Source organism: Pseudophryne corroboree, chromosome 5 (assembly GCF_028390025.1).
Source record: "Pseudophryne corroboree isolate aPseCor3 chromosome 5, aPseCor3.hap2, whole genome shotgun sequence".
NCBI classification, from domain to species: domain Eukaryota; kingdom Metazoa; phylum Chordata; class Amphibia; order Anura; family Myobatrachidae; genus Pseudophryne; species Pseudophryne corroboree.
In genome coordinates, this window is record NC_086448.1 from 93,769,464 (window position 1) to 93,786,522 (window position 17,059).

Sequence of the window (17,059 nt, forward strand, 5' to 3'; positions counted from 1 at the left end):
ATAGATAGGCATATGTACACAAGGAAAGGTGCTATTTCCCTATAGATTGTAAGCTTGCGAGCAGGGCCTTCCTACCTCTATGACTGTTATCACCCAGTTTGTTATTGTTCTTGTTATTTCAAATTGTAAAGCGCAACGGAATTTGCTGCGCTATATAAGAAACTGTTAATAAATAAAGAAATAAATAATAAACCCAGCATTGCAATCTGAAAGCGGTATTTGATATACATTTGCAGGTGGGGGCACGCTATCAATTTTATTTACTGATTGTTTTATCTGGAATTGGATTTTATGGGCAAAAAATGCTTGTGGTGTGGGTGACATTGTGTTTCATAGGGAAATCCAGCGTTATAACGTGTGGTGATAGAAAACAGCACTATACATAACACAATGTAATAGAGATGCAATCTTGATGACGCAGTGCTTTCTCCTGAACCTTGAATGTTCCTGTCATCAATATTTGGTCATAACAATCACATCAATGGCAAATTAATTGAGATGGGGCAGCGACAATAGACTATGAGTAGAGAAGCGACAGACTTTAATGGCGAACTGTAACCCTTGTGTATCTGGTTATCTGTGCGTATAGGGGCTTATTTAGAGTTGTGTGCAAAGCATAAAAAGAAATAAAAGCCAGTAACTTGGTTCCTGGCCAAAACCATGCTGCACTGCAGGTGGGGCAGATGTAACAGATGCAGAGAGAGTTAGATTTGGGTGGGGTGTGTCCAAAGTTAAATCTAAATTGCAGTATAAAAATAAAGCTGACATCTGTGGGCTACATGCAGGGCTGGCCTGAGGCCACTATTTGTTGGTAAGCAGATTTTGATTTTGGCGCCCCTCAGTGGACATTGGGGATACTTCAGACCTGATCACTGCTGTGCGTTTTCTCACAGGCTGCGATCAGGTCTGAACTGCGAATGCATATGCAAAGCAATGCGAAGGAGCGACGGACTGCAGCAACGGGGAGCGCTGGTCAGCGACGGGATGGTGCGAAAAAAACGAATGCACCGGCGGTCACAAGGAGATTGAAAGGAAGAGGGCGTTTGTAGGTGGCAACTGAGGAGTGTCCGGAAAAACGCGGGAGGGACCAGGCATTTGGAGGGAGGGTTTCTGACGTCAGCTTCGGTCACGATCATCGCAGCGGCTGAGTAAGTCCTGGGCTGAGCAGAAACTGCACAAACTGATGTTTGTGCAGTTCTGCTATAAATGCGATCGCACACCTGCACACACTCCATACCCTCCCCCTGTAGGCGGTGACTACCTGATCGCAGGGATGCAAAAAACGCACCCCAGCGATCAGGTCTGAATTTGGCACATTGTGATTGGCTAAAACAAACAAACACTGGCCACACCTGCAGTTCCTCATATAGCAGCGGCACCAGTGTATGCCACCCTTGCAGCTTGCCACCGTATGCACCTGCGTACCTTTCCTAATTGGCCGACCTGCTATGGCTACATGCAAAGGGCAACAAGCAAAATATTTTTTAACAAGTTGTACGTGTCAAGAATTATCCGTACTGGATGTTCTATGTGCAAGAAAATCATAACAAAAAAAAAGTAGTGAATTCCGATATTATGCAACATGTCAGGAACACATGCTTTTCCTAAGGCCTGGAACAAATCTGCAACTGTGAGAGCAGCTGTACAGCCTCCTCTAACAAGGTTATAAGTTGGCATGAGTCCACGTGTGCAGCCAGCCAGAGAGGCAGTGACCAGGTTACACTAACAACTCTAGCAGAAGGTAAAGTTCAGCAAATATAAATAAAATATCATTAGAGGTGATGCAGAAGATCTGCATGAAGTAAGACAGCTAGCTGTCATTAATATAACTCAGAATTATATGAAATGCAGTGGAGGTCAGTGGATACTGTAAGTATCTGCGGATGCTTTTCCATACACCCACTTACTTTCATATGCAAACGCACCAAAGTGTCTCTCGGAACCTGTGGGAGACACTCGATTTTTAGGGTAGTTCCCCACAGCTCTGGGACAAGTGATGTGGGCAGACTGGGGAGATTAATATAAGAATCCTGGGATCCTTGAGGAGGGGGCGGGGCCTAGTGGTGTATTTACATGAAAATGCATAGTTTTAGTACCGCCCCTGTGCAAATAAGGGCCAATCATGGTGAATTTCCCATGACGGGCAGGGACTAATGAAGCGCCTAGCAACCATCTCTGCCCACCTGCATAACCTCTCCGGGCTGCTCCCGGAGAGGTAAAACATAATGTAGGCAAGTATGGTACAGCTGAATGTAGAAGCCTATCTCACCCACTGAGTTTCCATCTGCAGATGCAACTATCACCATTAGTATCTGTACTTGTATCAGATCCATGTTAGGTGCAAAAGATCCAGCAGAGACAAACGTCCTATCTCTGTCTGGAGCCTAGTTATCATTCAATATTTCTGGCATATGCTCCATTTTCAGGGGATAACCGGCCGCAAATATTAAGTATAACCCCATTATTCCAAGTGGCGTAACTAGAAATTTTGTTCCACCAAGCCAAAAAAAATTCTGGCACCCCCCCATTGGCATTTGAAAAGAACTTTCTCTAAAAAGGGTTGTGGCTTCACTGCAAGGGTTATGGCCTCACTGCAAGGGGCGTGGCATTGCAGGAAAAAACTACCTTATACCCCAGTTTTGCAACCTGCACACCCAGTCACCACAGGAAAAAAATTAAATCATGATTCATGCCCCTTACATTACATCTTATAATAATGCCCCTTACACATTATTTATAACACATACCATAATGCCCCTTAAACATTATGCCACACACTGTAATGCCATTACACAATATGCCACACACTGAATGAATGCCCTTGACACATTATGCCACACACCGTAATGCCTATGCAATATTATACTACACACCGCAATACCCATGATACATTATGCCACACACTACAGTGCCCCGACACATTATACCACACTGCAATGCCCATGATACATTATGCCCCACACCGCAATGTAATGATATTTTCATATAAAGAATGCCCAATATATGAGTGACTATATGTACTTAATGTTATACATGACTGTCTATTCAGGGTCAAAGGTATATGTATACTTGTATATATAGAGAGAGACTATTATATATGTTATACTAATTTATATGACATGGACTGAATGGAGTATCCCTGGTGATATAGGGGAAGGGTGTAGTGTAATACTACATGAGGAAACTGTGGTGAGGTAACCTTCGCTCAGGCACTGGATTGAAATGTGACATTACCTGATTGGAGGAGATAGTACCTGGAATAACTATGGGCACATGTCAGTACAGGTGGCTCACGAGACCTCGGCGGGAAGAGCACCCCCGCGTGACCCTGATGGACGGAGTATAAATAAAGGAGCCAGCCGCCCTAGAGAGGGATTGGATCGGGTGCGCAGCCATGGGAGCGGTTTCTCCTCTTCTGCGCCGCTGAACTAAGCCATCCTGTCAGTGGGCGCTGGAGGAGAGGGAGCCGCGACTACTGGTGGTAGTGCACCGAAGAAGCGCTGTCCCCATTGAGCGCCGGCGAGTCACCGAGGAGGCGGAGACATCCGGAGAGGCGCCGACTTCCGGAGAGGCGGAGCGGCATCAAGATTGACAGGCCGGGGGAGCGCTGGTGACGTCCGGAGAGGCAGAGCGGAAACCCGAGTGACAGGCCGAGGGAGAGCCATAGAAGACCTGAGCGGCCCCAGCAGCGGCAACACTACCCAGAGCCGGCCAGTACAGAGAGACCTCAGCTAGAAGGTCAGATCCGCGCCAAAGAGGTCATCCAAGCCCTGCTGAATGCCAGCCAATCGGTGAGCCCTAGAGGGAGAATTTCAGCTTCACTGCCCACCAATGAGCTGGAGAAAAGGGGAGTGGCCATACTACAAGTCTTCCAGCTATTGACAGGAGTCAATAGTGAAAACATCTGAGGTCTGTGAAATACTGCACCTAACATTGCACCAGTATATTACATGGAGACATATAGTTATAGGTTCATATAGAAACCTCCTCTAACATCACAGGATATCATATCCTTGAGGAAAGTATATTATTATAATTGTCACTAGGAACAGTATTGACTTTACCAGAGACTGTACACTTAATATCAGTCAGAGGAGGCAGATCAGGATATAATATCCAGGAGGAAAGTCTATTAATATAAGTGCCACTAGGAACAGTATTGACTTTACCAGAGACTGTACATTGTAATATCTCTCAAAGGAGGCCGATTGTTTATTGTACATGCCTACTCCAAGTTCCTTATTCACCAGTGAAAACTCATTATTATATATATAAATATAATTAACAGAAGAGGAATATAATCTTACGTCAGATAGACTTTGCAATTCTTATGAGAAACCAATTCCTCCTATGAAAGTGTAAAGAACATATTAAGTTAAGGGAAGGAACAAGAACCTAAAGTGACATCTGGAGGATATTTCAGTCAGAACATCAGTCAGAACCCACATAGTAACAGATTGTGTATTCACAGTGGATACAAAACAGTAACATTAGTGTCCATAGAATCTATTTGGATACAAGTAACCAGTAATACTTAATAACAATTCAGGTTATTTCCATTCTACAACCAGGATTACAAGTACCATAGAGAGGAAAGTAATTTAGTAAGGGGTAATGCCCTAACTCTGAAGAGATATATATATATCCTATTTTACAAGTCAGCCTATGGGAGGATTGAAATTAAAATACATATATATATGCATATATATATATATATATATATATATATAGACTATAATTGAAAGACAGACTTTTATTGCCTGATATTTATGATATATATATTGGAAGGTGGTATTATTATTATATGTACATTGTAAAGTGTAGTTTGGGGATAGTAAGAGTAAGTAATATAGTGGAATTTAGCAATGTATATGGAAGCCGTATATGTCAGAATATGATTAATGCATAAAGGGATAATTTAGAGTAATTCCATAGTCAAATATACTGTCTGTGTGATTATCCTTAAAGAGTATCTGATGGGTTATATATATAAAATGTATATGTAGTAGTACGGTACATTGTTCCTAAACAAAATCATTTCCTTGTATGATCTACTATATATGAGTATTTAGTAAAGATGGTTATTTGAAAGTAAATTGAATGATTTTGGAGTGAACTTACCTGGATATTGATAGGAGAGCCTTGGAGTCGGATATCAAAGGTAATAATTATCTGCACCTGTAAAACAAGAAATACTACTCATAAGGATTCCCAGACTTATCCTATAAAGTAGGGTACTACCTACCAAAAGTTTGGGTGGAGGCACTAAAAAGGGGTTACATATTGGAGGCACTGAGCTGAGATATGAATAAATAGATACAAATGGTGATCAGTGGAGAAGATATCTATAGTTGGTGTAGAAGTAAGGGGGTGGATGTACAGAAAAGTGTGAGTATTCTGGGAAATTTTGTTGATGTTATAGAAGAAGATATTATTAGTGAAATAAAAAAAATGTATGGAGTAAAACAACCACATATTGTAGATAAGTGGAAAGATGTTAGTGATGAGCTATGTGCCATTTTAATAAGTAATGACAATCAGCTAGATGCGTCGGTAATCCCAGCTAATATTTTAATAGAAAGGATACCTGGTAGGAGATTGCAAGTGAGGTGGCCAGTGGATAAGTATGCAGATGGAGGAGAGAAAGCCATAATTAAAGAAGATAGTAAAGTTGAGAGTACTAGCGCAGGGTGTTACCATAATACTAGTAATACATCCGAAGAAACATCCATGGGTGAAAAAAAATAGATCCACAAGTTGAGAATGTAATGGATAAAGTTGTTAGCCATTTCGAAAGATGGCATTACGAAGGGGGATATAGAAGACTAAGGATATTTTCTGGGTTAATTCCAGTTCCAACTGGAGAAGAGAGCTATGATGTATGGAGGGAGGCGGCAGTGCAACATTCCGAGGAGTGGAGGTGTCCGGAGCATATTAAAAAACAGAGAATTGTGGAAAGCTTAAGGGGACCAGCGATGGGGATCATTCATGCTACTAGGAGAAGTAATTCCCAGGCTACCCTAAAAGACTATTTTGAGGCTCTGGACTATTCTTTTGGTATGTTAGAAGATGTGGGAGATCTGCTGTCTCGATTAAATCAGACTTATCAAGAACCTAACGAAACCCTCACCAGTTATATATATCGCTTAGACAAAATTCTTTACAAATTGTTAGATAAAGGAGGGATTAATCCCCCAGAAATTGATGCAATGCGACTAAAGTATATATTGAGAGGAGCTCTGACTACCAATCCTGTAGCTCAAAGATTACGGTGTAATATGCCCAGGGATCCTCCTCCTACTTTAGGAGAATTGATAAGAGAGGTTAAATTGGAAGAAGTGCAAATTGAAAACAGAGAAAAAAATCTAAAACGAGTCAAAGTTATTGTTCCTACCCCTGAAGTTCCTTCCGTTAATGAACAATTGCTAAAAGCTTTGGAGGAACAAAATAAGAAATTAGATCAGTTAATTTCTTTACAGAATACATCATCTTCAAATTCCAGGATACCTCTGTTGGGCAGGGGGAGAGGATTCAGTTGAAGACAAGATAATATGAGAAACCTCACTTGTTACAGATGTGGGCAATTAGGATATCGTTCTTTTGAATGTATACAGAACGAAAGTACCAGAGTAATTGAGAACAGTACTGAGTCGCGGTCAGCATCTAGCAGGCACGGATACAGAGGGGGGCGGTGGGGGCGATCGCCCCCCCTAGCACACTTCTGCCTACAGACAATCTGTCTGTGAAGTCCTGCTCCTTAACCCCTTCCTATCTCAGCTGGCCGTCAGCTATAGTCAGTCAGCTATAGTCAGTGGTGTGAGTCGCAGCAGCTCACAGCGGGTGCCCCTTCCTCCTCACTCACCCTTTTGGCCTGCACGGCAGTTAATCAATCAACATAGTTTGTTGATTGAGACTGCTTTCATCTCCCCAGCGTCTCCTTGCTGATAACAGATCCAGGAAGTGTGGCTGTGTGTTGGGGGCGTGGCTTCACTTATAAGACAGGCTAGTGGGCTAATACAAACAGTATACTATAGTGTGTTTACTTTTTTCCACACTGAGAGCATGCTGCATTCCTGCACCCAGAGACCAGCCAGAGGGACTTTCCTGCCAATCTGTGCCATTGACCAGCCTGTGGAAAAGGGACCATCTTACCAGCCTGTTGCAGAGGAACCAGCCAGTAAGAGATCTTCTTGCCATATTCCCTAGGCAGGGTATTACAGGTTGAGTCTCACATATGTGCGATACAGTAGAACAGAGGATGTCTGTAGTAGATGCACTTATAGGTTTTAAAATATTCCTTGTATTTCATAATATTAAACATTACATATCATGTCCTGTCAGTGAAATACTAAAATAATAGAGAGATGCGTGTAAAAGTACAGAAAATGTGTATAAAAATGCTATACAAGAAATATGGTGTATGCTAATCTGTCCTCTATTTGGTTACTTTCTCATAACACCATACTCCTTCTACAAGGTATCAACTCGGAATTGTCCTCACCGTGTAATTCCCCTACAAGGTGCCCTCACTATAGCCTCACAAATGAGTATTAAGTTTAACGTCTTCAAGTTCCTGTATAGCATTGGTCCTATAATGTGCATCAGTTTATATATCAGTGGGAGAGATCCCTTGATTATAAATGGCACCCTAATAGCTGGTAGGGATATATTGCAAGATAAGCAGGTAAAGGATTTGTTAGTGGGTGTTTGGTATAATAATCACTTCTACAACACATCAAATCAAAGTCCCCCAATATAACATCTATCCAAATCCCTAGAAATATTTCAATTGCTTGATATGGTGCGTCCTCGGGAGCCTCACTCTCTTATAACTGATGTCATTACAGACAAGGGGCCTAATTCACACCTGATCACTGCTGTGCATTTTCTCACAGCAGCCGTTCAGGTTTGAACTGCACATATACGCTGGTGCATGCCAGACAGCCGACGGCCATCTCAGCCCTGCCAGGCAGAGGCGGACGCTGGGCAGGAGGGTGCGGGCCGGTGGCGTTTTGCTGCCTTTTTAGGGGTGCGGTCCAGGCAACGCAGGTGTGCCCGGACCGTGCGGGGGGCAGGCTGCTGCGTGACGTCACACGCAGCTGCTGTGACCCGGTCAGTGACTAGTAGCTCCCTGCCTGTGCGCAGGAGCTGCGCTGGTAGGGAGCTACTCATCAAGTACAAAAGCATTGCCGCTGTGCGATGGTTTTGAACTTGTACGGTGGGGAGTCAGACATGCGGGGCGGACTAGCCTTGTGCTGGGTCCCCCCCCCCCCCCCCCCCCCGCATGTCTGAGTAACTGATCGTAGCTGCACGGCTACGATCAAGTTTGAATTATGCCCAATGTCTTGTCACTACTGTTGCCACAAATGCCGTATTTTGATGGCCCTCTATTATGCCATCCATATGTTCATCATAATTTATGACACGTCCTGTACAGTTGTGATACCTACAGTATACAAAGTTGTAATTCCCTAATATTGGGGTATAACAAAAAAATATTAAATTAAAGCAGAATGTCTGGATTAATTATGATTGACTTATTCTATATCAGCACCTCATATTAACATGAGAAACATTAACAATCTGATAATAGATTTATAAAATAGACAATCCTAGCAGTGCGCACAAGCAGAAAAAAAGCAGCTCGGTGAGCTCAATATTTTACTTAAAGGTATCCTCACATCTTCACCAAATATGTGCCAAAAAAGGTTGAATAGAAGTTATCCAGCGCTACTGCATACAGTATGTAGGTCATTCATAAATATACCACTTCAGATACAGCAGATGTCATATCTCACAGTATACTTCTTATTAGGCTCATTCAGATATACCCAAAATGTAAGAGATAAGCAATTATAGTGAAACACTGTTTAATAATTGTAAGATTTAATATGAGAAAAACGAAAACATATAAACTCCACACAGATCACATGTATTTCCAAGTGGCCAAATTTTGACAATTCCAGCTAGACATGAACTGTTATTTAAGCAGTTCAGAATGCACTTGAAACAGTGCAAGTCCTGGGTTCTCCCACTGGTGCAGGCTCAGGTTTGGCTGAAATTTACAATTATTAAACAGTACTTCACTATATTTGCTTATCCCTTTCATTGGAGATAGCTGAATGAGCCTAATAAGAAGTATGACATCTGCTGTATCTGAAGTGGTATATTTATGAACAACCTACATATGCAGTAGCACTGGCTAAATTCTATACAACAATGTGATAATACCTATAATTCCTTAAATTAATTGTATCAATCAGATAACTATGGTATACTTGCAACATTTTTCTGGAAAAAAAAGGGTGGTGGGGGGATTTCCCAAACCTATGTGGCACATAGATGCAAAAGGGATTTTAATCTACAGGTGAACTCCTGCGAGTATTACGTACTCTCACTTAATCCTGGTTAGTCTCAAACTCCATTATTGGACAATTACAAATGTGGAATTCATCTATTAGGGTTGGCAAGTGTTGAGTACTGTGTGGGATTATCAAATAATTGGTCTAACCCCCCAAGACTCTGTGCCTAAAATCCCCTTGGTACTATTCAGCAGTTCCCCTTATTATAATAATATAACAGGGTATTATAATGTGTCTTCCCTTCCTGGTTCAGTAACACATAAAATGCCAGTTGTTACCATTTGTATCCATAAAAGTTGCTAGTATCCCAAAGAAAGGAATTATAGGTATTATCACATTGTTACTGTTTCTCATTTTAATATAATGCGCTTATATAGATTCAGTCAATCATCAAGGTTTATGATAATACTGTATTTCATAACGACGTTGACATATAAACCTTGATGATTGACTGTCTCTATATCAGTACCTCATATTAAGATGAGAAATAGCTGCAAATAATTACTCCAGACATTTTGTTTATATTTAATTTTCTTTTGCTATACCCCAATATTAGGGGATTATAACTTTTTATACTGTAGGTATCACAATTGTACATGACGTGTCATACATTATGATGAACATAAGGAGGGATTTGGATAGATGTCATATTGGGCAACTTTGCTTTGATGTGTTGTAGAAGTGATTATTATACCTAACATCCACTAACAAATCCTTTACCTGCAATTATACCTATTTGTGTGATGGATGAATTTGGACGGGAGAGGGGAGGAGTCAAGATGGGAGGGGTCAAGATGAGAGGGGTGGAGTCAAGACGAGAGAGGGGAGGAGTCGGGACTGGAGAGGGGAGGGGTCAAGATTAAACCGTAAACCGCCCCCCCTAAAAGAAAAGTCTAGATCCGACCCTGGCATCTAGGACGGAAAACGGGTAAGGGACGTCGATGAACCCCGCATTGACTCCCAGATTATAAATGTATGGGCAATGGGGAGTACTCAGTGGTCCAACCTAGTTCCCAGTGGAATAATTGGAAAAGTGCCAAAGGTACCGGCCTTAATAAATGGAAAAGCGTGTCAAGTATTATTGGACAGTGGCTCACAGGTGTCAATTATATTTGAAAGTTGGTACAGACAATATCTTTCTGATGTACAACTAATGCCCTTTGATGGGCTGGTGATATGGGGTCTGAGCGACCAAAAATACCCTTATCTAGGGTATGTGACCACTCAAATTGAATTCACAGAGGACAGCACAGGGTACCAAGCTCCCCTTCCTTTTTTGGCGTTAGTGTGCCCTGACTCTCCATCAGACCAGGGAGTGGTATCCATTATAGTGGGGACAAATTCCCTTCTCTTTAAGACTCTGGCTAGGTGGTGTATACAGCAGGACACTATGAAACAACTTACTCCAAGGACTGACAATGGTGTATCCCGTACTAGTGATATACTTGAAAATGACATCTATACTATAACGAGTTCAGTCAATGCTGCCAGCAAGATTAAAGAATGTTTCAGAGGCAGTGATCTGTCTGCCAAGGACCAGGAAAAATTGATTGCTGAAATGCTATTAAGGGAATCTGTTTTCTCCTTTGGAGAGTGGGATTTAGGTACTGCCACTGAGGTGGAACATCAAATTAGATTACGGGATGATACACCTTTCCGAGAGAGATCTAGGAGGTTAGCTCCTGCTGATTTTGAGGACGTGAGACAACATTTGAAACATCTTCTGGAAAATCAGGTGATTGTCGAATCAGAAAGTCCTTACGCTTCTCCAATTGTGGTAGCACGGAAAAAAAACGGTGACATTCGATTGTGTATTGACTATCATACTCTAAATAATCGCACCATTGAGGATCAGTACACAGTACCTAAAGTGGAGGAAGCTTTGGACTGTCTTCAAGGGAGTAGATGGTTCTCGGTTCTTGACATGCGCTGTGGTTATTACCAAATTCCTATGCATCCTGATGACCGTGCTAAAACAGCGTTTCTGTGTCCCATTGGCTTCTTTGAATTCCTTAAAATGCCACAAGGTATCAAGGGGGCTCCTACAACATTTCAGAAGACCATGGAGAAAATCGTTGGGGACATGTGCTACCGTGAAGTTCTTGTTTACCTTGATGATGTCATCGTATTTGGCCGGACATTGGAGGAGCATAATAACCGATTATTAAAAGTATTAAATCGATTACAGAGGAGAGGTCTGAAGCTGTCTATCGACAAATGCCGTTTGTGTCAAACAACTGTCCGATATCTGGGTCATATTGTCAGCAGAGAAGGAATATCAACTGATCCGGATAAGATAGCAGCAGTACAAGATTGGCCTAGACCATCGAATCTAAAAGATCTACGCTCATTTCTGGGATTCAGTGGATACTACCGCCGGTTTGTACCACACTATTCAAAAGTCTCACGCCCATTGACGGAATTGACCAAAGGATATCCACCTGTTGGTCGAGGTCACCATTCAAATGGAAAGTATTTTAAACCTCAAGAAGAGTTTGGCGATAGGTGGACGGACCAGTGTGAAGAGGCTTTTCAGCGACTCAAGTACCTACTGACCCATAGTCCTATTTTAGCCTACGCCAATCCTGAATTACCATATGAACTACACATTGATGCTTCCATCGAAGGACTTGGGGGAGTGTTGTACCAACAACAAAATCAACAGTTACGGCCAGTAGCTTATGTTAGTAGAGGATTGTCCAGCAGTGAGAAGAACTATGCAGTACATAAATTGGAGTTCTTGGCACTAAAGTGGGCGGTGGTGGAAAAATTCCACGACTATCTATATGGAGTAAAGTTTACTGTGCACACTGATAATATTCCGCTGATATACATCAACTCAACTGCCAAGTTAGACGCAACTGGACATCGATGGCTAACAGCACTGTCAAATTATAATTTCAGTCTAAAATACAAACCTGGGCTTCAAAATACTGATGCAGATGCTTTATCTCGATTACCACATCTTCCAACCGGTAGCACAAATGATGAATGGATCGAGTTACCTGCCCCTGCTCTTCAAGGTCTTTGTCATCAGATTTCTATTTTACAGAACTCCACTCCTGAAGCTATTAGTGCCTTAGGAGCATCGGGAGCTGCTCTTCCGCTAATGTACTGTTGGATATCCAAAACCGAAATGGGTGAACTGTCGGTGTTGTCACAAGATCAAATAAAACAAGCTCAATACAGTGACACTGATTTAAGGGTCGTCATACGATATCTCAAGACGAGATCAACTAGGATAAGTCATCCTAATATGTCCAAAAGAGCTAAAGTACTGCTTAGACAACGAACCAGGTTATTCTTTAAGCAAGGGATTTTATACCGAAGAACATGGACTACTACTGGTAAACTTAAAATACAATTAGTGTTGCCGGCCACTTTTGTCCCCATGATATTAAAAGCCCTTCATGACAATCATGGGCATCTAGGCTATGATAAGACCCAACATTTAATAGCTGAACGGGTATATTGGCCCTATATGAATCAAGACATTGAAAAGTACTGTCATAACTGCAAAAACTGTATTCTAAGGAAAACTCTACCACAGCATGCCGCACCCTTGGTTCATTTACAAAGTTCTGGGCCTATGGAACTTATATGTATAGATTTCCTTTCATTAGAAGGTCCTAACGGGCAAGATAGTAACATCCTTGTCATTACCGACCATTTTACAAGGTATGCTCAGGCGTTTGTGACACCAAATCAGAAATCACTAACGGTGGCAAAAACCCTCTGGGAAAGGTTTTTTGTGCATTACGGATTACCTTCACGTATTCACACTGATCAGGGTCCTGACTTTGAAAGTCGACTCATTAAGGAATTGTGTATGTGCTGTGGAATAAGAAAATCCCATACGACACCCTATCATCCACAAGGAGATCCATAGCCAGAGCGGTTTACCCAAACCCTTTTGAATATGCTTGGAACATTAGATCATAAACAGAAAGTCCATTGGAAGAAGTACATCTGTCAACTGGTACACGCTTACAATTGTAGAAGGAACGAGGCCACTGGGTACTCCCCATATTTGTTGATGTTCGGAAGAGAAGCACGATTACCTATAGATATTAGCCTTGGCACTTCCCCTACCTCTGTTAAAGCTCCGTCTCACTCTACGTATGTGAATAATTTGAGAAAAGAACTTAATGAAGCCTATGATCTGGCCAACAAAGCAGCTCAACGACAGAATGATAAGAATAAATTGGCCTATGATAAGAGAGTAACAGAACAAGTTCTTTCACCCGGTGACCGTGTTCTTCTTAGAAGGTTGGGTTTCCCTAGAAGGCAGAAAATTGCTAATCGATGGAAGGAGACACCTTATCGAGTGGTAAAGAAATTGTCTGGAATACCAGTGTATCAGATTGTTCCAGAACATACTGACGGACCTGTGCTCACCTATCACCGACAGCACCTATTGCCCATTAAACATGATTTGGTGTTTCTTCCCAATGAAGATTCAGAGACTAGTATAGAAAGTGTTGCACTTCCAGATAATCAAACACATAAATCCTCTATGGAACTACCATCTGACAATTCAGAGACTGATGCCCTGAATTCCGAATTCGGGTACTTCTATGAAAATAGGACTGAAGAAATCACTCCATCCCCTCAAAATCTGACTACTCACCTAACAGTTCAGGACTTTAGTTTGCCAACAAGTGAAGGGGAGATGGGCTATCTAAATGAGGAGTCATCAATAGGCAATGGCCCTTATGTTGAATATACTCAGAATCCATTAGGTGACTATTCAACACCCCCTCTACCTCAGAGGGTACGTAGGCCCCCTAAAATGTTAACTTACGAGCAGTTAGGATGTCCAAATATTGTGGAAAGAACAGTTCATCCTAGTATCATTTATTCATGGCCGTACTTTGGGTTTACTAATGTTGGTGATGAAAGTACCTGAAATAAGGTAGTCTACTTAATCAGAACATAAAATTTATTAATTCAAAAGTGGCGATCAGATTGTGTGCTATAATATTGAAGGTTAATCTGATCTCCAGGGGGAGAAATGTAATGATATTTTCATATAAAGAATGCCCAATATATGAGTGACTATATGTACTTAATGTTATACATGACTGTCTATTCAGGGTCAAAGGTATATGTATACTTGTATATATATAGAGAGACTATTATATATGTTATACTAATTTATATGACATGGACTGAATGGAGTATCCCTGGTGATATAGGGGAAGGGTGTAATGTAATACTACATGAGGAAACTGTGGTGAGGTAACCTTCGCTCAGGCACTGGATTGAAATGTGACATTACCTGATTGGAGGAGATAGTACCTGGAATAACTATGGGCACATGTCAGTACAGGTGGCTCACGAGACCTCTGCGGGAAGAGCACCCCCGCGCGACCCTGATGGACGGAGTATAAATAGAGGAGCCAGCCGCCCTAGAGAGGGATTGGATCAGGTGCGCAGCCATGGGAGCGGTTTCTCCTCTTCTGCGCCGCTGAACTAAGCCATCCTGTCAGCGGGCGCTGGAGGAGAGGGAGCCGCGACTACTGGTGGTAGTGCACCGAAGAAGCGCTGTCCCCATTGAGCGCCGGCGAGTCACTGAGGAGGCGGAGACATCCGGAGAGGCGCCGACTTCCGGAGAGGCGGAGTGGCATCAAGAGTGACAGGCTGGGGGAGAGCTGGTGACGTCCGAAGAGGCAGAGCGGAAACCCGAGTGACAGGCCGAGGGAGAGCCATAGAAGACCTGAGCGGCCCCAGCAGCGGCAACACTACCCAGAGCCGGCCAGTACAGAGAGACCTCAGCTAGAAGGTCAGATCCGCGCCAAAGAGGTCATCCAAGCCCTGCTGAATGCCGGCCGATCGGTGAGCCCTAGAGGGAGAATTTCAGCTTCACTGCCCACCAATGAGCTGGAGCAAAGGGGAGTGGCCATACTTCAAGTCTTCCAGCTATTGACAGGAGTCAATAGTGAAAACATCTGAGGTCTGTGAAATACTGCACCTAACATTGCACCAGTATATTACATGGAGACATATAGTTATAGGTTCATATAGAAACCTCCTCTAACATCACAGGATATCATATCCTTGAGGAAAGTATATTATTATAATTGTCACTAGGAACAGTATTGACTTTACCAGAGATTGTACACTTAATGTCAGTCAGAGGAGGCAGATCAGGATATAATATCCAGGAGGAAAGTCTATTAATATAAGTGCCACTAGGAACAGTATTGACTTTACCAGAGACTGTACATTGTAATATCTCTCAAAGGAGGCCGATTGTTTATTGTACATGCCTACTCCAAGTTCCTTATTCACCAGTGAAAACTCATTATTATATATATAAATATAATTAACAGAAGAGGAATATAATCTTACGTCAGATAGACTTTGCAATTCTTATGAGAAACCAATTCCTCCTATGAAAGTGTAAAGAACATATTAAGTTAAGGGAAGGAACAAGAACTTAAAGTGACATCTGGAGGATATTTCAGTCATAACATCAGTCAGAACCCACATAGTAACAGATTGTGTATTCACAGTGGATACAAAACAGTAACATTACTGTCCATAGAATCTATTTGGATACAAGTAACCAGTAATACTTAATAACAATTCAGGTTATTTCCATTCTACAACCAGGATTACAAGTACCATACAGAGGAAAGTAATTTAGTCCAGGGGTATTGCCCTAACTCTGAAGAGATATATATATATATATATATATATCCTATTTTACAAGTCAGCCTATGGGAGGATTGAAATTAAAATACATATATATGCATATATATATATATATATAGACTATAATTGAAAGATATACTTTTATTGCCTGATATTTATGATATATATATTGGAAGGTGGTATTATTATTATTATATGTACATTGTAAAGTGTAGTTTGGGGATAGTAAGAGTAAGTAATATAGTGGAATTGTAGCAATGTATATGGAAGCCGTATATGTCAGAATATGATTAATGCATAAAGGGATAATTTAGGGTAATTCCATAGTCAAATATACTGTCTGTGTGATTATCCTTAAAGAGTATCTGATGGGTTATATATATATAAAATGTATATGTAGTAGTACGGTACATTGTTCCTAAACAAAGTCATTTCCTTGTATGATCTACTATATATGAGTATTTAGTAAAGATGGTTATTTGAAAGTAAATTGAATGATTTTGGAGTGAACTTACCTGGATATTGATAGGAGAGCCTTGGAGTCGGATATCAAAGGTAATAATTATCTGCACCTGTAAAACAAGAAATACTACTCATAAGGTTTCCCAGACTTATCCTATAAAGTAGGGTACTACCTACCAAATGTTTGGGTGGAGGCACTAAAAAGGGGTTACAGCAATGCCCAGTATACATACAATGCCACACATAGCAATGTCCATTATACATGGCTCACACAGCAATGCCCGTTGTACATTATACATTATGCCACACATCGCAATGCCCATTATACATTATGACACACACCGCAATGCCTCTGATACATTATGCCACAGACCCTAATGCCCATTATACATTATGCCACACACCACAATGCCCATGATACATTATGCCACACACCACAATGCACATGATACATTATGCCACACACCACAATGCCCATGATACATTATGCCACACACCGCAATCCCCATTACACATTATGCCCCATAGTAAAGCTTCTAATTACTATTAAATTACCTGCTCATTTGCCAGGGGTT

The 17,059-nt window shown here is 41.6% G+C and overlaps 1 protein-coding gene and 1 long non-coding RNA gene across 3 annotated transcripts in view; one reads left to right on the forward strand and one right to left on the reverse strand.

Annotated features, from left to right (window-relative positions):
• The window catches only part of LOC134927263 (uncharacterized), a 191,139-nt gene extending 184,189 nt beyond the window's left edge, over positions 1 to 6,950 (reverse strand). For both annotated transcript variants that reach the window (XR_010177588.1, XR_010177589.1), the window contains exons 1-2: positions 6,863 to 6,950; positions 5,122 to 5,178 (exon numbers count right to left, since the gene is read on the reverse strand). This is a non-coding gene — a long non-coding RNA (uncharacterized LOC134927263). The remainder of the gene's footprint in view (positions 1 to 5,121; positions 5,179 to 6,862) is intronic.
• Positions 6,951 to 7,035: 85 nt separating this feature from the next.
• The window catches only part of LOC134929557 (metalloreductase STEAP4-like), a gene marked incomplete at its 3' end in the record, with an annotated part of 73,545 nt that continues 63,521 nt past the window's right edge, over positions 7,036 to 17,059 (forward strand). Inside the window, exon 1 of the mRNA XM_063925151.1 lies at positions 7,036 to 7,177. Within this exon, the coding sequence (XP_063781221.1) occupies positions 7,063 to 7,177 (115 nt within the window). The remainder of the gene's footprint in view (positions 7,178 to 17,059) is intronic.